This window comes from Haliotis rubra, unplaced genomic scaffold, assembly GCF_003918875.1.
Source record: "Haliotis rubra isolate DU_JTF1 unplaced genomic scaffold, ASM391887v1 Scf126, whole genome shotgun sequence".
NCBI lineage: Eukaryota > Metazoa > Mollusca > Gastropoda > Lepetellida > Haliotidae > Haliotis > Haliotis rubra.
In genome coordinates, this window is record NW_025765181.1 from 604,051 (window position 1) to 627,597 (window position 23,547).

Genomic DNA, 23,547 nt, shown 5'->3' on the forward strand with positions numbered 1-23,547 from the left:
TTCCCCACATGGCTTCAATATGTGAAGCCCATTTCTGGTGTCAACCTGGAATATTGTTAAAATGACGTAGAAAATGTGGTAACCTAGGTTCAGCGAGAGTCAGTGTAAAATGAAGGAATTTGGACTGAAAAAACACTGATATGAGATCTGAAGGTTTATTTTCATTATATGTTCACATTATCTAGACGTAATCGTTCTTCTCTGTTGATATCTAATTCCACAAGTTGTGAGTCCGTCATTGTAGTGTACCTGATGGTCATCAAAATCCTGGAGAGAGATACAGAATTAACATGATGCTTGACTTAAAAAGGACAACACATCTAGATTCCCACATAATCTATTTTGATTGTCTGCATCGGAACGGCATTGTTGAATATTATTGTGACGTAATGTCGGAATGACGTCACACTAGCTACACAATGACGTCAATCCACAATCGCAATTTATTTTCTAGAATGGTCCTGATATGTGCATGTTTCAAAAAGGGAGCTCAAAACAATTCTAAATAAATAATGGTGAATAAAAACATTATAACACAATCATGTGTGCCATAGTGAAACACAAAATTCGTGTAAGAATTCATCTATTACACTCGCTCTCGCTTTGGAAATACAAACATCTTGACACTCCTTTCCTAAAATCAGTTTTGCATACATGCTTGCATCGTAATCTCTATGCAAGTGTCACCATTATTAAGATCACTCCGTGTGCATGGCTATAAAGAGCGATAGGAATACAGATACATAACGTTAAAATGTATTCAGGCTTTATATATACAACGCCTTACCGATTCCACTCATTCCTGGGTATCCACCAAACATTCCTGGCATTCCACCGAAACCCATTCCTCCATAACCCATTCCACCGAAACCAAGTCCTCCAAAACCAAGTCCTCCAAAGCCCAGTCCTCCAAATCCCAGTCCTCCGTAACCCATTCCCATTTGACCGAAGCCATAGCCTGGGTATCCCATCATTCCATAGCCCATTCCTCCAAGACCGTGCATGCCGTAGTGTCCGTACGTGGGCGATGCGGCAGCAGAGACGATGCAGCAAATGGCGACGAGGAGCATCTTCATCATGTTGATGTAGCTGGAACTGAAGCCAAGTCATGTGATCACAAAATTATGGGTTAAAGGACGTTGCTGTCCAGGTAAATGAACTTTCGCTACGATGAACACACTGACACACTGCTCGACACAATATGAGCTGACTTTGGACTGTTGAAGTGAAAGTAAGTGAACTAAATGTAATGCAAAACATAAACGCCACTGATTAACCAGTCTCGATAATCTGCCGAAATAGATTCAATTGCCAATATAGGCGAAATAGGGCTGAAAGAGATGAAAGCAGGTGTTTGCATACACCCGTGCAATCCGTACACTTGTTAACTGTCTGAAACCCGAAAACCCTGCTGGCCAAGCATCCTGATTTGAGTCAAATTGCATCTCGTAAACACGATTAACTGATCCTATTGCAACCAAGGGATGCAATTCTAGATCTGTCTCTGTGACACCTAATGAAAGACGAAATGGAAATGAAAGGAATATAGAGATTATTACACGAGCAAGTGTGTCATACGACTTATACGAAACGAGTGCGAAATTTTGTATTGCCCTAGGAGACCGAGGTCAATACCTAATTTTGCACGAGTGTCGCGTAAGTCGCATGGCACACTTGTGAGCGTAATAATTTCTTTATTATCCATTTTATTTATGTACATTTGTGCAGTAAAACACGGTATGCAAGTGTGACGGCCCTCTTAACTGACGTCACGTTCAATTGTTTAATGACGTCACAGACGACAAAATACAGAAACAATGGTTGCTAGGCAAAAGTGATATGTGCACATGTGCACGTATTGAAAATATGACATGACTTCTGTTCCATATTATGGATAATAAATGTTTTTATCATCCAAAACTGTCAGATATTGCTTGTGTGTGATAAAACGATATCTCCTGGGAGAAATGAAAAGTGATTTTTGATGATACATAGAATCTCGCCCTCGTGTCTTCTGATATCACATATATCAACATTCGTTGATAAAAAAAAAGATATCCTCGTTTGATTTGTAACTTTATCCACTAGTGATGATACATTTAATATCAAATGACACCCGGGTGAGCTTCTCTATACATCATTACATAGATGCGAATATATCTGTAGATTGGCTAAGGGTTAATGGAAATATGTGTGTCAAAAGAACTGCCACACACTTGTCTACATACCAGGAACATATTGTACGGTTTTGAATTTTGTTTTTCGTTTACCGATGAATTCAACAATATTCCATCTATAATAATTCCCTCTATAAATATTCGAGTCTTGACCAGACAATCCTGTGATCAGCATCATGACCATCGATCTATACAATTTGACTGATATCCAGTTACAAACGACTGACTGACTGACTGAGTTTGGTTTTACGCCGCTTTTAGCAATATTCCAGCAATATCACGGCGGGGGACACCAGAAATGGGCTTCACTCATTGTACCCATGTGGGGATTCGAACCCGGGTCTTCGGCATGACGAGCCAACGCTTTAACCACTAGACTACCCCACCGCCCCTGTAACAAACGAAGTAAAGACAGTGTGGATAATTGCATTGAGTGGTGAAGAAAACAATTGAAACTGGTCGAAGCGACGATAAAATATTCTGAGCATCACTTGACGACTAGGGACGAAAGGGGAGTAACCCTTTGGTTGTTTGGTTGGTTGTTTAACACCGCACTCATCAATATTGAGGCTATATGACGGCGGTCTGTAAATAACTGATGCTGGACCAGACAATCCAGTGACCAACAGCATGAGCATGGATCTACGCAATTGGGACACAATGACATAGATCAACCAAGCCAGTGAGCCTGGCACCTGATCCCGTTATAATTAGTCGCCTCTTACGACAAGCGTGGGTTGCTGAAGACCCCTTATAATCCGGATCTTCAGGGATGGGGTAACCCTTGGTTCAGGGGTTTGCATTTTTGGCTAAGGATCATCGTGTTCTAGCCGACATGATGTAGTGATTGAGTTAAGTTTTACGCCGCTTTTAGCAATATTCCAGCAATATCACGGCGGGGGACACCAGACATGGGCTTCACACATTGTGCCCATATGGGGAATCGAACCCGGGCCTTCGGCGTGACGAGTGAACGCTTTAACCACTAGGCTACCCCCACTCCCTCCCCTGTTCAAATCTATATCTTCTTTGAGAGGCATTTAGAAGTTGGAGCAGTATGGAAGGATAACAATATATGGATGAACAACTTCTTTATTGCTGTGAGAGCGACGTTTCATGACTTGCATCACTTGCTTGATGACGGTGTTAGAACCGAAACGTCGCTCTCACAGCAATAAAGAAGTTGTTCATCTATATATTGTTATCCTTCCTTAAAATCTAGATCATTCAAGCCGGGGTCGCCTCGTTATGCATACATCCCCGCTAAATATTGAGTCTCGTCTCGTCTCTGAAAACTAGGTTCAAATTCTAAAAAGTTCTGACTAGATCTTTTGACACTATTGCGGGTTGGAAATGACCTCTATGGCTCATTTCAACACGGCACCTTTGTTACATGTAAGAAGATATACTGACGGATGCTGAAGACCGATTCGAACCCGGAAATGTGGAAGGAACTGTAACATTTTGGTCTCAGCTATCGTTATGCCTCCAGAATATATTCATGCTAATTTCACCTGAACATTCCAGAAACTCATATCTGATTCCGATATCTGATTTGTTTCTTTTACAGTCGATACATACCGAATATTATCATGTTTCGAGTTTCTAAAAGGTGTATGTCCAAACTAGTAAACGCATCAGCAATAATGTCCATCCAAAACTTATTAAGCATCCCAAATAGCACAAACAAATGTTTTCACTTACCTTGAAATGACGACTGAGTAGAGTGACTGAGATAAGCCAGGTATTGGTCAGTGGTGGTCAGTGCTGTACTATATATGCAAGTGGACATCCGCTTCCTGGTCAAGCTTCCGCTCACGTGCATCTTTGTGACCTTTAACCTTTTCACTTCTTGGTGTATTGTGTAATAGGATCGACATCTCGGAATCTAGTATCGGCATGAAATCAATCATTTTAACTTATATTCCAATCTCGGGCAGCAAAACCTTGCGTTTATGTCCTTCAGAAATTATCTAGTCTCTTCCTTTATTTTACATGACTGGCTATCAATATAGATCATACAGATCGACAATCGTTGACTAAATATCCATCGATTATCAATAAATATCGGAGAAGTTACTTTGAGCAAACATGCAAATGAAGTCCTGAAGAAATATATATATTTCCCACCATCATTGAGTGGGGACTGACTGACTGAGTTTGGTTTTACGCCGCTTTTTAGCAATATTCCAGCAACATCACGGGGGGACAACAGAAATTGGCTTCACACATTGTACCCATGTGGGGATTCGAACCCGGGTCTTCGGCGTGACGAGCCAACGCTTTAACCACTAGGCTACCCCACCGCCCCAGTGGGTGGGGACATGATTATGCTTGGAGTACTAACAAAACAGCGTCATGAACAGAATATAATGCAGCCCATGAATGGACATCTAACGTTGTGTATTGTGTGACTAAATTCTATCACAAGGTTTACTCCTAAGTGTTTCCTGCCCCACAACGAAGCACACATGTGGTCTCATCTTATGCAAGTGAGTTTGTTCAAAATGGCCCCTGTTCGCCCACAGAAACTGGGTACCGGGTGGGATAAGTCATATGTCTACTAACCTTCTAGCACCCCTAGCCACCTTTTGTTACCTGGGGTAATAATGCCCATCATGTTGTGTGCGCTTAGAGCGTGGACTTCAGCGCTATATAAGTGGCCTTATCATTTTTAGACATACACTAAGGAGTTGGATAATTAAACAGTCAGTCATCATCATCATCATCATCATCATCATCATCATCATCATCAGTGACCCGTGAAGATTAAGGTTAGATTTCATCTTCAGCAATCCATCTTTGTCGTAAGAGGCGACTAAGGGGATTGGTGGTCAGGCTCGCTGACTTGTTTGACCGCTGTCATCATGACGTCAATCACCGGATTGCCTGGACCAGATTCGATTATCTACAAACACACATATTGCTGAAAAATTGGTGAGTGCGACGTTAAACAACAAACACACAACAACCACGAGCATCATTTCGTTAATAAGAGTTTAAACATATCCATACACTTATGTAACTGTACATGACCCGTGAAGATCCGCGTTAGCATTGATCTTCAGTAACCCATGCTTGTAAGAGGCGACTAACGGGATCGGATGGTCAGGGTCACTGACTTGGTTGACAAATGTCATCGTATCCTAATTGCCTAGTACGATGATCATGCTATTGATCACTGGATTGTCTGGTCCAGACTCATTTATTTGCCGATCGCCGCAATATAGCTTTTTAACTGAATGAACTTAACTGCCTGTCTGTCTCCACATAGATCGATGCTCTATCACCGATGTCAATCACTGGAGAGTCTGGACCAGACCCGATTATCTACAAACAAACATATAGCTGGACATTTTGCTGACTGAGGCGTGAAAAGAGTAGCTTTGCGTTTATGAGAGTTTAAACGTATTAATATATTGCTCCTATCGTGAGGTTGGGTAGCCTAGCGGTTAAAACTTAAAAGCGTTTGTTCGTCACGCCGAAGACCCGGGTTTGATTCCCCACATGGGCACAATGTTTGAAGCCCATTTCTAGTGTCCCCCGCCGTGATATTGCTGGAATATTGCTAAAAGCTAATACACTAATCTGAACTAAGCTCCCTCTCTCACTCGTGACAGTATCGGTGTGAATCTTGTTCTCAGTACAGTTGTTCGCCCTATGTTAATAGCAGATAATGATAATCATACTCTTGCATCGATTTTTGCACATACACGTAATCATGGCCAGTCAACCAAAAACAACAACCTGCAGGGAACTTAGCATATGATTCGTTTTTATCACGCAGCTGTTTCGTATCAATATCTACACCGAACTGATCCCTGTTATTATGGTCACCTATGAACCTTCAACATTGCCTTGTTATTTTGGGAATTCGCTATTGATGTTATTCACATTTTTATTCACACTAATAGTTTGCGGTGCATTTGCGGGAACCTTAGTGAACTGGCTTATCCCATCCATACGTTAACGACAGTTTACTACGTGAACGATAGATTTGACTACGTTACCGAGACATTTTACTACGTTAGTGAGAGATTTTACTACATTAACGAGAGATTTGACTACGTTAACGACAGATTTGACTACGTTAACGAGAGATTTGACTACGTTAACGAGAGATTTGACTACGTTAACGACAGATTTGACTACGTTAACGACAGATTTGACTACGTTAACGAGAGATTTGACTACGTTAACGAGAGATTTAACTACGTTAACGAGAGATTTGACTACGTTAACGAGAGATTTGACTACGTTGACGACAGATTTGACTACGTTAACGACAGATTTAACTACGTTAACGAGAGATTTGACTACGTTAACGAGAGATTTGACTACGTTAACGAGAGATTTGACTACGTTGACGACAGATTTAACTACGTTAACGACAGATTTGACTACGTTAACGAGAGATTTGACTACGTTGACGACAGATTTAACTACGTTAACGACAGATTTGACTACGTTAACGACAGATTTGACTACGTTAACGACAGATTTGACTACGTTAACGAGAGATTCGTCTACGTTAGCGAGAGATTCGTCTACGTTAGCGAGAGATTCGACTACGTTAGCGAGAGATTGGATCACATTGACAGCTACACTCTCAATAGGTTATAGAATGAAACTCACAGGGCATTTAAATTACCCTTGGTCTGATTTCAAACATTTGGATGCTGGACAAATGGACAGTTGCACAGCTCGCTAACTATCGATGTCTTTTCTGAACTAAAAAAATCATTTAAAATATGTTATTCCGAAATATAGATTATTTCAGGAAAATTCCTTGTCTTTGTGTTTGCTTGTTTGCTGTTCTGTGCCATGCTGTGTTGTGTGGGTGAACATAACATACTATAACAAAAGAAAGCATGTTCAATAACAAACTTTTACAAGTATTCTTATTTTTATTTCAGATAAATTAGTTTAACAGTGCAACACAGGGAGATATGACTGCGATTTGCATTAGTCGCTAGAACTCAGATGACCACACATTTTGGTAGATGATTGACCAAAGCACCTTACTGTCCATCATGTCATTTACCATAGAAAGTGAAACGCATTGATATCGAGTGACTCTGTGTCTCTGTGTGTGTGAGAGAGAGGGGGCGGGGGAGGGGGAGGGAGATTTAAGGTGTAACTTATTACATGACCTGGACACTAACTCAAAAACTTTGTTTGCACCGTCCGAATTACCAGATGTCCGTTCTAAACGGTGTCTTTAACAGCAAAACACATTACATCTGTAGCTGTGTGAGTGTGTCAGTATATGCACTATATACTGTAAATCGCACCATACCCTGGCCATCTAAGATGTGAGAGACGTGGTAATGGGTTTGAAGTACATGTTACACTGCCCGTCAGTGTGTGGAGGTCGAATAGTGCTGATAATCAATCAAGATTGACAGCCGTCATGACGTTCACATGTCGTCATGTGCACATATAACACTGTGACCCTACGGGGATGCCGGGTTAAAATTCCCAACCTACGCTGCTACAGCTCGTTCAGCTTGACCTGATCAAGTGAATACTAATGCATTGCATGTCCGTGTCACAACTGGTTGGGTCTATTATTGTGAAGGGGTGCATTGATTGTCAACATGTCCGCACAGTCGAGACAAGGTTGCCGTTTGACACCTCAGTGTCGAGAAATCGTCAGCAAGGTCCTAACTTTCTATAAAAGAGAAACTTTAGATGGTTGATTGTTTCCGATTCGAGCTTTTAGGCAGCGATTGTTGCAGCAACATTAATAACATTATTTGCTCCCCTATTTAATGAAGTTAACTCGACCTGCCGTTTGTGCCATTTGACCTCCCGGGTCATGCATATGTAGAGTAGCTCAGGTCAAGCTGAACAAGCTGAACAAGCTGTAGTATGTATATACCCCAATCGTTGATGACTGTATCAATCAATGCATTTCCTGGTGCAGTGATAATATGCATGCTGTGCAGCAGGCAGCAGGCCATCATAGCATCCCCTCATGTTCACATTACCGCCTTTTTTCACATTACTGCCATCTTTATTTTTGATGAGGTTTATCCCATATACTCTTTTGCCAATTTGTATAGAAAATATGGTTATTTTGGTGTTCAAATATTGTCAATCAGAGTGGTTTATATTGAAGGGCCTAATTTTCTTTGCGCATCTGTGTATGAGGGTTGGGGATTAGGTGTGGCCGAGAACCTTCAAATACCGACAAGTAAACATTGTTGACAATGTTCTTGGGCGAAAACAGTAAATTGCAAGGTATGAAATTAGAATAGTTGATAGTAGGGGTGAATTGAAGGTTGGTCGATTCATTAGCGCTCGTTTAGCAATATATAAAGTTCGGAGGTTCACACAGATTCACCAGCTCTTTTAAATAGTTTAAATTTCACCCACATTGACGTTTAAATCGTAAATGAACCTAATCTGTTATGTATATTATCATCCATTTAGTGAGAATTTTCCTGTCGTGCTAGAGATTTTAATGGTGACCGTCCATCATTATGACCGTGATGGCGTCTGCCCATCGTCAAGATCGTGATGGCGTCTGCTCATCGTCAAGACCGTGATGGTCACCGCCCATCGTCAAGACCGTGATGGTGTCTGCCCATCGTCAAGATCGTGATGGTGTCTGCCCATCGTCAAGATCGTGATGGCGTCTGCCCATCGTCAAGACCGTGATGGTGTCTGCCCATCGTCAAGACCGTGATGGCGTCTTCCCATCGTCAAGATCGTGATGGTGACCGTCCATCGTCAAGATCGTGATGGTGTCCTCCCATTGTCAAGACCATGATGGTCTCCACCCATCGTCAAGACCGGACATAATACATGGAATTTCAAAGAGTGTTCTTATGTAGTCCACGCGTCCAGAGCGTCAAAATGTTGCACATCCCTAATTGCCTGGCTGTTTTTCTTGCTTTGTCAGCACCAAGCCCATAAACTCCCGCTAGCAGCATCGGAAATCCAATCCAAATAATCAAACCAGACACAACGAGATCAATCATTATTTCGGATGAATACTTTCTGGAGAAACGGGTATTTAATGGTTTATAATACAAAACGGTGTTTCAGTAACAGCTGTGAAAGAAATTAGTTTTGTAAAATCTGCTACCAAAGCGTACGTTTCTTTTAAAACAGGACTGCTGGATTTGTAATGAATTAACACTTTCCTGTTTGGAAATTACAAATTGAAACGCCAACCACGCCAGCCACGCCAGCCACGTCAGCCACGCCAACCACGCCAGCCAGGCCAACCACGCCAGCCATGCAAGCCAGGCCAACCACGCCAACCACGCCAGCCACGCCAGCCACGCCAGCCACGCCAGCCAGGCCAACCACACCAGCCACGCCAACCACACCAAGCACGCCAACCAGGCAAGCCACGCCAACCACGCCAGCCAGGCCAACCACACCAGCCACGCCAACCACACCAAGCACGCCAACCAGGCATGCCAGGCCAAACACGCCAGCCACGCCAGCCACGCCAACCACGCCAGCCACGCCAGCCACGCCAGCCACGCCAACAACGCCAGCCACGCCAAGCACGCCAACCAGGCAAGCCACGCCAACCACGTCAGCCAGGCCAACCACGCCAGCCAGGCCAACCACGCCAGCCAGGGCCAGCCACGCCAGCCACGCCAGCCACGCCAGCCAGACCTGCCAGGCCTGCCAGGCCAAACACGCCAGCCACGCCAGCCAGGCCTGCCAGGCCAAACACGCCAACCACGCCAACCAGGCAAGCCACGCCAACCACGTCAGCCAGGCCAAGCCACGCCAGCCAGGTCTGCCAGGCCAAACACGCCAGCCACGCCAGCCAGGCCAGTCACGCCAGCCAGGCCAACCACGCCAGCCACGCCAGCCAGGCCAACCACGCCAGCCAGGCCAGCCACGTCAGCCACGCCAGCCAGGCCAACCACGCCAGCCACGCCAGCCAGGCCAACCACACCAGCCACGCCAACCACACCAAGCACGCCAACCAGGCAAGCCACGCCAACCACGCCAGCCACGCCAACCACACCAGCCACGCCAGCCACGCCAACAACGCCAGCCACGCCAAGCACGCCAACCACGCAAGCCACGCCAACCACGTCAGCCAGGCCAACCACGCCAGCCAGGCCTGCCAGGCCAAACACGCCAGCCACGCCAGCCACGCCAGCCACGCCAGCCAGGCCTGCCAGGCCAACCACGCCAAACACGCCAGCCACGCCAGCCAGGCCAGAGAAACGGATATTTAATGGTTTACCATGTTATAATACAAAACGGTGTTTCAGTAACAGCTGTGAAAGAAATTAGTTTTGTAAAATCTGCTACCAAAGCGTACGTTTCTTTTAAAACAGGACTGCTGGATTTGTAATGAATTAACACTTTCCTGTTTGGAAATTACAAATTGAAACGCCAATCACGCCAGCCACGCCAGCCACGCCAGCCACGTCAGCCACGCCAACCACGCCAGCCAGGCCAACCACGCCAGCCAGGCCAGCCACGCCAACCACGCCAGCCACGTCAGCCACGCCAGCCAGGCCAACCACGCCAGCCACGCCAGCCAGGCCAACCACACCAGCCACGCCAACCACACCAAGCACGCCAACCAGGCAAGCCACGCCAACCACGCCAGCCAGGCCAACCACACCAGCCACGCCAACCACACCAAGCACGCCAACCAGGCCTGCCAGGCCAAACACGCCAGCCACGCCAGCCACGCCAGCCACGCCAGCCACGCCAGCCACGCCAGCCACGCCAGCCACGCCAACAACGCCAGCCAGGCCAAGCACGCCAACCAGGCAAGCCACGCCAACCACGTCAGCCAGGCCAACCACGCCAGCCAGGCCTGCCAGGCCAAACACGCCAGCCACGCCAGCCACGCCTGCCAGGCCAAACACGCCAGCCACGCCAGCCACGCCAGCCAGGCCTGCCAGGCCAAACACGCCAACCACGCCAGCCACGCCAAGCACGCCAACCAGGCAAGCCACGCCAACCACGTCAGCCAGGCCAACCACGCCAGCCAGGTCAGCCAGGCCAAACACGCCAGCCACGCCAGCCACGCCAGCAACGCCAGCCAGGCCAGTCACGCCAGCCAGGCCAACCACGCCAACCACGCCAGCCACGCCAACCACGCCAGCCACGCCAGCCAGGCCAACCACGCCAGCCACGCCAGCCACGCCAACCAGCTGTGAAAGAAATTAGTTTTGTAAAATCTGCTACCAAAGCGTACGTTTCTTTTAAAACAGGACTGCTGGATTTGTAATGAATTAACACTTTCCTGTTTGGAAATTACAAATTGAAACGCCAACCACGCCAGCCACGCCAACCACGCCAGCCACGCCAGCCACGCCAGCCACGCCAGCCAGGCCAGCCACGCCAGCCACGCCAACCACGCCAGCCAGGCCAACCACGCCAGCCACGCCAGCCAGGCCAAACACACCAGCCAACCATTGAAGAAAATGATTACGGAAAGAGGTTAAGGCCGTCGTCAAGGAGATGGAATACTGTTGACTGTGGCCTTAAACAACAAAAGAAACAACAATCTACAATTTTCCAAACATTATCTTTTTTGGGAATATCATCATTCCAAATGTTATGGAAAATGGTCTTTTCGTTTGGAAACCATCCCTTCACAAAAGTGGAAAAGTCGGATATATTGTTAAAGAAAACTTTATTTCAATGAGTTGATAGATTCCTCTTTGTGGAAACAATAAAACGTCATTAATTGCCTAAAATAAATAAATGGTGACACCTTAGTTGCAGGAAAATGTCTTTCCATTAAGTGTTAAACCAACCAATTGGGAAATGAAGACGAAATGTTGTAGATGGTTTATTGCTTGGCGTGAAAGGTCAAGGTCGAAACTAAAAATCATCTTTTAAACATCCAGATACAAAGTCTTCCATCGTTCAGAGTCTCTATACACATATACCAACAAGACACTCGCTATGGCTTCTAATGATCAGTTGATTACTCTGGAGTGAGTGAGTGAGTTTAGTTTACGCCGCTTTCAGCAATATTCCAGCAATACGACGGCACGGGACACCAGAAATGGGCTTCACACATTGTACCATTGTGGGGAATCGAACCCGGGACTTCAGTGTGGCGTAATAGAATGTCCGTCTAAACACATTTATACCACCTTATATATGGTAGTTTTTCGTTTACCTATGAAGGCCGCTGAAACTTCAATAAATACAATGGCCCGCTGTGTAAACGAGAAAGGAGGGGCCTTAACAAAACTGAGGGTGGCATTCACAGTCTGGATTGTTTCAACTTCTTCATAACAAAGGGCAGTGGATCAGCCTTGTTGATAAAGCTTTCTATTGCCACCCTAAATGGGTATGTGAAGCCAATTTCTGGTGCCCCTGGCCGTGATGATTCAGGACTATTTTGAAAGATTACTCTATCACAAACTCACTCAAACATGTATGTTTCGGAGTAAAAAAGATCCAGGACGGTAGGGTTTGGATCTGGTCTTCAGGAACTCGTGTTTGCAAGAGATGATTCTGAGATGAGGTGGTCAGGATTGCTGACTTGTATGATGTATGTTGTTGTATCCCAGTTGCATGGTATTCATGATGTCAAGCAACATACACGGATATTTGATACCGCCTTCACATACGTGAATAATGCTGAGTGTTGTAAAATAAAATGAAATAACTGATCTTGAACATATGCATTATGATTGCTTTTAAAGGTTGACGAGTGTAAATGCTCACAAATATTGACACTGTCATTAATTATCAGTCATATGACCTTTTTATGTTCAGCTGTAAGGCGATCTGCCGCCTCGTTATCTCCTCTCTAGTCGATGGGGTACATCTGTGTACATTCGATGTGTAACATTTGTTTGTCTATCGAATACGTTGTCAGGCGATCGTGATACATGTTCCCGGTTACTGCAGTACGTCGTGGTATCCGAGTAATAAACTGATACTTTAATCACGGGGAACATGGTCAGTAATGGTCAGTCGAGCTCGGACAGTCCTTAGATGGTTGACCGTGTTTGACAGCTTGACTCCTGAGAGTTTCTAGGACTTCAGTCCTGCCCCACAACAAAGCACATGTGATACACGTGGTCTCACCTTAGGCAAGTGAGTTTGTTCCAAATTGCCTCTGTTCACCCAGCAGAAAATGGGTACCCGGTTGGATAAAGTCATGTGACTATAACCTTCTAGCGCCTAACAGGCAACTTGGGTTATCCGGGGTAATAAGAATCAGATTCTGATTAAGCGCCGTGAGCAATTACTTGGTGTTTGGAGATTGTGCGCTATTCATTGCACAGTCGACATTTTATTATTATTACTATTATGTTTTACAGTTTAAAGAGGACAATGCAGCAGAGAGGGTTCGGGTGATCCTGGCACAGTCAGGCTGGTAAGGCTCATCATCAGCTCAAGGCCCTTACCCCCTCTACACGCAGCCCAGACAGCGAGTGGTACGTCTCCCAGGAAACGCTGCGTAGTCGAACCCACCAAGACGTTTCCGGAGAATATGAAGGCTCCCCAACATTGCAGCCTTCTGCATTACCCAGAGTGTCAGAAGGGCTGTACTCCCGGTGGAGAACCCGGGCACTCTCCTGATCTGCGCCAAGAGATCAGGAGGTACCAAATTAGGGCACCGAGAACAATGGGGAGCCTGACGACAGTGTACTTGGGTCCGGATATTTATCATGCTTTTCCTGAATCTTGTCAATCACATTGCTGTCAAAAGGGACAGAAAATTCAATGATATATAAAAATTCATTGGCTTTATCAAAAAGGACAAGATCAAGTTTGTTGGCAGGAATTCTTCTGAGGCTGTATATGGGCCTATTCCAGAGAAGTTTGAAAGCATCATTTTCCATGACGCCCTGAACATGTTCAGGGTCGTACCATGGATGGACCTCGGAGTCAAAGCCACAGGCACGTCGGAGACAGTAGTAAAAGCAACGAGCCATGCCATCATGTCGTTTAAGATATGCTGTTTGTGCCAAGGAAGGACATCCACTGACAAGGTGTTGGACAGTCTCTGTGAATTCATTGCAAAGTCGACATTTCATGTTAATATTCTCTTTAAGAATCACATTTAGGCGATTGCGAGTGGGAAGTGACTGGTCCTGAGCAGGAAAAAGGAAGGCCTCAGTTTCAGATTTAAGACCAGCCGACTTCATCCAGGCGAAGGAGTCCGTGGGATTGCTATTCTGTTCCATACACTGCATGTACACACGATGCAATGGCTTCTCAGAAAGCTTCTCCACAAAAGACCGACTCTGGGCAGACTTGGTGAAGGACTTCGCCTGGTTTACTCCCATCGCTGTACCGTCCAGCAGTACATCGCCATCAGCAAATTCAACCTCAAATTTCATATTCTGTCCAACAACCTTAGCACGCTTAAAATAATTGTGGAATTCCTTGCTTTCATCATGAGTCTTGACATGCATCACCAGAGGATCACCAGATAAATAAATATGTGCAAAAGTACACAATAAAATTCTATCATGAAGAGCCTCCACATTAATAAAAACTCGACCTCCAGAATTGATTGGCATATATAAACGGTTAAGAGAGGAACGAGGGTGGTGGGCTCTGTTATCAGACATGATCCTTCTGGTCAGGCGGTCAAGACTCTGGATATCTTGTTTTGTCCAATCAACTACTCCAAAGGATTAGGAAGGATTGGTGGCCTTGACCTTGTTTCGAGTATTTAGCTCTGAGCTCCAGATTTTCTTTAAGCGAGATTTGTACTCGGCCCGAAGTTTGTCTTGAATTTGGGCATTCTGGAGCTTGTCTCGAACTTGCATTCCAAGATAGGTGTAGGCCTGATCTTCCACAAGATGCTCAATAACTCCCCCGTAACTTGACCAATCCACCATTAACTACCTTGCCACGTTTTAAATGAAGAGTATTACATTTGTCGAGTCCAAATGTCATGCCAATATCATTAGAAATGGACTCGACAACGAGAACTTGTTCTGTCAAACTGGTATCTCCTTTGGTTATTATTATTATTATCATTATTAATACACACAGAAAACGTTCATGAAGTCATTTCAAAAGAATTCTTTAGATCCAGTTTTCAGACACCATAAAAATACTGCAAGAAATATACGCACAGGTTTAAAAACACAGGAAGCAGCTGTTCAGACATTAAAGCTTCAGCTAAAACCAGAGCAACAAATTGAGGTGCACATATATCTGTAAATATGTCCTAAATATCCGCACCCAGCACAGTTTGTTTCACCGTCCATACAAACTGCCGGGCAAAAGTAAGTACGATAAGCTACTGTTATAACGAACTCAGGGGATCCCGAATTTTTAGTTTGGTACAACCGTAGTTCGTTATAAGCGTTTCGACTAAAATACACAGCAAGTGGCCTGGATCAAACACAGTTCGTTTAATCTGTCAGTTCGTTATAAGCGTTTCGACTAAAATACACAGCAAGTGGCCTGGATAAAACACAGTTCGTTTTATCTGTCAGATCGGTATAAGCATGTTCGAAATAAGCGTAGTTTATTGTACACACCAATGATCATACAGTATCATAAATGTGTTTTGTACCTTCACTTTGTAGGATTTCCTTACAATTGTACCGTTTTGTTAACGTTTGTTACAGTTTGGTCAAGTGTATACTTCTTTCGCTTGTCGCTGTAAATGTAATGTTAGTACAATTGAACCATCAATTGTATACTCCATTGAGAATTTACACAGCTTCCAAAACATGTCTAGTCATGTGTTTTCATTCCATCTGTGTAGTCGTTGAAATTGTTGCATGCAACATCATTTATTATATTCCCATATCGATATGCGGTTGGACGTGGGGCTTTCGAGGAAAGTGGGAATACATGATCTATTACCTATTCTCAGCAAACGTGTACATGTTTGCCTTTTAAGTTCACGAATAAGCAACAGACCGTGACAAATAACAACGTAATAATGGGATGTAATATTACACATAACTGAGGAGTGAGTGATTGAGTTTTACGCCACATTTACCGATATAACGGAGGGGGGCACCAGAAATGAGCATCACACATTGCACCCATGTGGGGAACAGAACCCGGGTCTTTGGCGTGATGAGCGAACGCTTTATCCACTAGGCTGCCTCCGCGCTGGAGGAACACAACACATGTGGCTTACACAACACAGCTGACTGACACCTTCATGAAATGTAATCACAGTTCAAACGATAATCAATCACATAGTGTCTGGTAACATTTCCGAAATACGTTTGACATCATTGTCGCATTAAATTACGTTTACGTATGAACCACGGCGAAATTGCTGAGCTATAGAATCTGTTTCTATGAAATCCATGATTTGTACGACATTGATTCGTTATTTAAAGTACACCTAAACTGTGTGTACTTGTGTGACGTATGAGCAGGTTCAAAGTTACACCCAAAGGTCCGACTTTGTAAAGGCTTATGATGGTAGTATTTCGTGTTTATTGCAATAATTAATGGAATGCATCTGTGGAGCTTCACTAATTATTCATATATCGTGTTGCAACCACGCAAACAGATTTAATGGAGGGCAGATCGAGAACATATGCGACAAAGAATAATCAATTTACTATTGACCCGTTGACAAGTACAGGGATGTCATCCCATTTTACCTTGTTTGAGACAGTGGCCTGGCAGCGAGGCGTATGCTGAACATACAGCGTCATATCTGAACATGAGATCAAAACATTCTTGCAGTTCAGTTACTCAGTCACGATATAAGTGGAATTCGGGAGAACACGAACAGAATCTCCTTACAAAAACAATGATAATAATACTGATGATAATGATGATGGTGGTGTAGGTGGGATGATGATGATGATGATGATGATGATGATGGTTTGAATTGATTTCAGTAATCAATGCTTGTCGTGAGAGGCGACTGACGGGATCGGGTGGTCAGGCTCGCTGACTTGGTTCACACATGTCATCATATCCCATTTGTGTAGATCACTGGATTGTCTGGTCCAGACTTTATTATTTACAGACGGCCGCCATATAGCTGGAATATTGCTGAATGCGGCATAAACCTAAATTAAAATCACTCACTCACCCATCCCTATTTTCCCCCTGTGATATTGCTGGAATATTGCTTAAACGGCATAAAACCGATCTCACTCCATTTAATCGCCCTTACGTTTTTATTAAACAGGAAAAGTTAATTACCTTTGGGTACACCGTGGCTTCAAACATAGTCTAATTCACACATCGCAATTTACGTTAAACAGTACTGTTAATAGGCTCCATCAATCATTGTTGACGAGTTCCATCACTAAAGGGCAGGTTGCCAGGTTGGATCAGTCACGTGACGTGGTTTAATATCCGCGAGCAGTTAAGGTCGTGATTGCCTGGATCGTTTGCATATTGCGCATGCGTCGAAAAAAATGTGACGATGAGTCTTTTCGCCAAAGGTGTCATGTAAGTATGGATTTTTCTTGTTTATGTTATTTGATTTTATCGTTGAGAATATCAGAATAAAAATCAACTCTCGTTGCTAGGCAGACTGACAAGTGATGACAAGATATCATAAATTCATAATTGATCATAATTTCAGTTACGTCAAGATTTAAAGTCATACATCAACACATATATTCGTTCTGATCGCGTTGGAGATGTCAAAATGATGACTTAGGCGTAACCGATTGTTCGAGACATCAGTAGTTTGACTGATATATGGATATGGATTTAACGACATGGAACTCTCTCTTCCTGTTCTCAGATCCGGGAAAGATGCGGACTTTCCTTCTTCTCTGTCTAGTCCTCGGGACGGCAACAGTAACGGCTGTGCCGACTAGCTTTGGGTACGGCTACGCGCACAAGGTCAAAGCGTCAGGACTCCCCCTTTACGCCGACTTGGGCACCTACGGCCACGGTGGCTTATTTATGGGCAAATACGGTTCTAGTGGAATTGGCCTCTACAAGAACCTCTACGGTAATGGGTACTATGGCGTCCACGGCTTGTGGCAGCATGCAGGAGGGAAAATACTGTACCCTAAACTCGGAGGTATTGGTATCCATGGGAAGAATCTAGGTCCATATGGATACAAGCCCCTTGGACTGTGGGCTGGTAAAGGGTCCATAATGTATGGCGGTTATGGACACACCAATGGTCTGTTGTCTGGTCACTATGGTCAACTCTCTAACTTGGACCATGGAGCGATATTTGGAGGCTTTGGAGTTCCCTATGGCGGTATAGGGAGGGGGAACCTGCTCCACGGCTTTGGAATTGTCAAAAAAGGTAATCTGGTAGTTGTTCTTCTTTTTAAATGAAACAGTTCAAACGCTGGCTGACTGTACCCTGCTGTATGAGAGATTAATCTGAAAATAATCAGTAATCTGAGCAGTTATTGCATCATACAGATCCCATTACCTAACAATTTCTAAATGTGAAATATCGCAGTTGTTGCTTCTAACTGTTGAAGCGTTTAACTCAGGTAAGTAGTGATCTGAGAGTCATGCAATTGGTAAAATGTAACGCATCCTGCGATGTACCTGTTGCACGTTTTAGCTGATATTGCTTTTACGTTAATCGAACCATAGAAAAGAAGCATGAGACACCTTTAAAAACCTATCTCAACAATATCATGTTACGATCCATGAAGATCCGGATTAGAACTGATATTGCTCAACCCATGGTGAGGATTGTTGAGTTGCTTCATGCATACCATCGTATCCAAAATACGTTTCATACGGACCGTGTTCATATACACAAAGAACTCAATTAAGCAACGCCTATAGTTTTGCAATGATAGGTTTTCAACACGTACCTAAAACTTCTCGTGGTGACCACGATGGAAAAACATGAGTTTTCTGACCCATATGATCCGTTGACTCATGAAAGACGACAAAATGATTGGAATCCATGTTGATTTTATGATGGTAATTGCTCAGTTTAAAAAAATGAAGACACAGTCATAATCAGTGGCCCAGGTATAGAGGTAGACACGAACGTGGAAGTAGATCGTTATAGACGTATACATACACGTAGACGTAGATACAGTCGTCAACGAAGAAGCTGACTTTCGACGTAGACGCAGATACCGTCACCGTGTAACAAGAGTGTGTGATAACTAAACATCGAGACTCTTAGATTGAACTGAAATAACAATTTTTTTTGTATCTGAATGAGGTCCTTGTCCAGAAAAGAAGTGTTTTATATATCAGTGGCTTCCCATCTCAGGTCTACTGGTCTTTGTTTTAAGGCCACCACCAATATACAATATCTAAATGTTGAATTTATTGGTGAATGTGAACATTCAAAATGTCATTTTGTGTGTCTTACACAATTCAAGGTCAATACCGAGAGTAAACCAGATTCAGATTCAGATTCATTTTTATTCAGTATTTCGGGCCTAAAGGCCTATAGTACAAATACACTTGCTACAATTATATGCACGTGTTTGTTGTGGTGGCATTTCTTGCATTAAAGACATGTTTTAAATAAATTGCAATAGATTTGATAATATCAATATTTTTAGAATTTAACAGACTGGACAATGTTTGTTCATCTCTTACAGGTGTTTGTACAAATGATAAATACTTACTTCTTAAATCTAAATATTTGGTACACACAAATAATACATGAAATTCACTTTCAATATTACCTGTATTACAATTTTTACAGATGGATTCATTTACATCACTAAAAGCTCTATTGGGTTTGCGTAAATAGTGAATTCTAAAATCATGAAAGCCAATTCTAAATTTACACAACGCCCGTATTAACGATTTGTCGTGTAGGTTCATAATATAAAACTCCGGTTCTAACAGAGATTTATGAGAAGAATAGTGTTCTAAGAAACTTGAATTATTTATAGACATAGACCATTCTTGGAAGAAAATGTCCTGAAGACGTTGCTTAAAAACATATAAAAAATTACATTCATTTCCAACCATTTGTGAAATCCACACATGAGAAAATCCAGTCGAAAAAGTAGCTGTCTAACCTCTGATGCCCAATTGCTTGCCAATATCATCTTGTAGCTTTAGGAACATATAACTTTGCCTTGGGTACCTATAAGAATCCATTTTTAATAATTTCAACCAAAATTTTATTACTCGTAATCTGGTGAGTACAAATATATTGCAACGCCCAGTTTCCCCTAATACGGCCTTATTTGAAGCATACTTTCCCAAATTTAGGAAGCATTTAAAATATGATGCATGAACCTTTTCTATACAATGAAAGTATTTAGTTCCCCAGATTTCGGACCCATATAAAAGAATCGGTAAAATCTTACAATCAAAGATGGTACAGGCCGTTTTGAAAGAAATAAAAGAATTCTTTTTGAATAACTGATATACAGATTGCATAGCCTTTGATGCTTGAACAGATAAATGTTTACAGGCTGTTGACCAATTTAGTCTGGATGAGAATATTAAACCCAAATATTTATAATACGAAACACATTTCAGCCTTGTATTACCATAATACCATACCTCATCCTTTTTTAACACACCTCCATTTCTAAACACAATAATATTAGTTTTCTCAATATTAACACTCAAACCCAAAGTAATACAAAATTTATGCAAAACATTAAGTTGTTGCTGTAAACCATTAACTGTATAGGAAAACATATTTACATCATCAGCAAAAAGTAACATCATAATATCATCAATGTCTTGAGATATAAACACACCATGTTTACAGGATTTATATATTTCTGCAACAAGTTCATTTATAAAAAGATGAAAAGAATTGGGCTTAAAATGCAACCTTGACGTACTGCAGAACTTGTTGAGAACATATCAGTTTTACAATTACCAGTCTTTACACAAGATTTTACAGATGAATACATATTATGAAGAAGATTGTATAATTTACCATGGCAACCTGACTTAAGTAACAAATATAGAAGTTTGGCTCTATCAACATAGTCGAAGGCCTTTTTAAAATCTATAAAAGCACAGAAGAATCGCCCCTTAGGCTTAGAAAGATATTTGGAACATAAAGTCTGAAGGGTAAATATATTATCTGTAGTAGCATATCCGGGCCTGAAACCAGCTTGTGCTTCTGTTAAAATATCATTCAAGTCTATCCACAGACGGAGGCGTTTATCTAGTATTGATGTAAATATTTTCCCTGAAACATTTAGGAGTGATATACCCCTGTAGTTGTTTGGGTCGGTTGCACAACCTGACTTAAATAGAGGTATGGTTAGTGCAGAGTTCCAGGCATCTGGAAATATTCCAGAGTCTAATACTGAGTTAAATAGTGGTTTGAGGAAAGCAAGTAACGTCGATTGTCCAATCTTAAAAAATTCTGGAGGAATTCCATCTTCGCCAGGGGATTTACCAGTTTTCAGTTTCCTAATAGCCTCAGTGATTTCAAGTTCAGAAATATTATCAGACAACAATTGATCTATACCTGAGGAGTTCACACACTCATCACAATAATGGTTAGTTATAAAATCAGAAACATGTTGATCAAAGTCGTAGAGTAAACCACATGCCCTCGTGTCTTTGCGAAGATCAAAGATTTAAAAAATCTGTTTGAGATAACTCCCGACTCGAAATACCACACAGTACATATATATTATGACAGGACCGGACACTTCGGTGTACCCTACCCGCCTGCTTTGACGATCGCATGCAATCAATTAAAACTTAATGTAAACATGATCATGGATGATTGGCCTATCGATCCCCACTCATAGCACCTACCAATTCTTTACTGTTATTTCTGCAAGTCGATTGAAACCCGATTTTGACTCTCAAATAAACGATCTTGACACAAATGGATGACGATGTGTCCGCACAAAACGGGGGTGTGGTCGAATGTAGCGGGAAAATGGCTCAGTGTGGCGTTAAACAACCAATAAACAAAAATAGAAATTAGCATGTGAATAATATACTCGAGTGTACTCAACTGCAGTGTAAAGGTTATGTATACACCCGCGCATTTTGAAAATAAGATGTTATGCTACAGAAAAGTTAAGGTATTGCCATCAATTTAATCAACCTGTAGTTAAAGAAGCTTTATCCACTGACAGTTTTACAAATGTCATAACCTTTTCTGTTCTTTATGAAAGAATATGTTGATGAAAATGTGATGGACTGAATTTTTACCCAAAATAACCATTCCTCTCCTGCTCAAACTACACAGTTAAATTAAGTTTTGACTAAAAATAACAATTCTGTTATATACCAACATGACATTTACACATCAAGTAAGCTTTAATTATGCATAATCAGTTTGAACGCGAATGTCAAAGATTCAGACCTTTTTCCAACAATTCAGATTGCTAATTGACAAAAACTGAAAAAGGCCACATTAATAAGATTTTGGAATAATTTTCTTTATGATTTTGGGTTTATTGTAATGAATAAATATTTTCTCCTTGTCGGATACTGATAATTGCAGCTAAAATCTGTTTGTTTTGTTTGTAAAGCAACTTTAACTGCATTTTAAAATTTTCCTTTTTTTCAGTTTGACTATAACTTTTCCTCAATCTTATTTTACAAACTTTCATCCATTCACAATAAATAACGAATTTATAGGCCACACAACAATCAATTATTACTTTTACTTTTTCAAAATACGGTAACTTGTTTTAGGACAGAAAAAACACCTGTTTTAAATATAGGCAATTATCCTAATTAAAATACATTGTAAATGGTTATTTCAATGATGTTTTCGTTTTTGAAATGTTAAATGCTTGCTCTAACAAACTATAAAGGTTATTTTTTGGAAAGAGTTTAGAATTTCATTTGAGACAAAATTAATTGTTAAAAATCAGGGTGGTGCTTATTTTATGCACAGATGTATAGTTTAAAGTGGATTTCAAATTATCTGTTGACCTACTCAACATGTACATTTTTTCAAGAATATTTTCAAATCAAACCGAATACTCACATTCTCACTTAAGCAGTTTCAATTCAATATAACTTTGCACGGACAATTTTAATAAGATTAATATACTTTCAAATGTGTGTTGTCCTTAAGTCAAGTAGGCATATGTCGATGGTTATAAATTAAAATCAATAAAAGAATTCTTACCAGCTATTGCCATTTAAAAATTGTGTTCCAAAGAATATTTGGTGAAGTGTTGTATAACTATATATTTATGGTTGTATTTTCAGGTCATGCATTCGGTGGTTCTGTGGCGTACTACTAGAAGGGATTAACAGTATCAGCTTGTTAAAGAGTACATACAATCAACCTCGCTAATTCGAATTCGACCATCGAAGGCATGAACATATCGAGACAAGCGGAGTGTTGATATTGATCGACTGGTATCATATATCTGGGCAATGGAGTTCGAGATGCCGAGGGGTCACTCTATGTATTAACTGTACGGAAAACAAAGAACATATTGGGGACAGGTTCACTAGACAAACTATACATCTGCAATAAATGAAAAAAACAAAAACGTCTTGGTTGTATTGTTGATTAGTATGGATATAACACGTTAGC

General features: G+C 42.2%; 2 protein-coding genes across 2 annotated transcripts; one reads left to right on the top strand and one right to left on the bottom strand.

Moving 5' to 3' along the window:
• Window positions 1-259: 259 nt before the first annotated feature.
• Window positions 260-1,079, bottom strand: LOC124266517 (acanthoscurrin-2-like). Its single transcript, XM_046701312.1, has 2 exons — window positions 788-1,079; window positions 260-267 (listed from the first exon to the last, which is right to left on the bottom strand). The coding sequence occupies exons 1-2, from the start codon at window positions 1,077-1,079 to the stop codon at window positions 260-262; spliced, it is 300 nt and encodes a 99-aa protein (XP_046557268.1).
• Window positions 1,080-17,858: 16,779 nt separating this feature from the next.
• LOC124266518 (shematrin-like protein 2) lies at window positions 17,859-23,248 on the top strand. Its single transcript, XM_046701313.1, has 2 exons — window positions 17,859-18,366; window positions 23,214-23,248. Exons 1-2 carry the CDS (start codon window positions 17,859-17,861, stop codon window positions 23,246-23,248), a joined length of 543 nt encoding a protein of 180 aa, XP_046557269.1.
• Window positions 23,249-23,547: the final 299 nt, after the last annotated feature.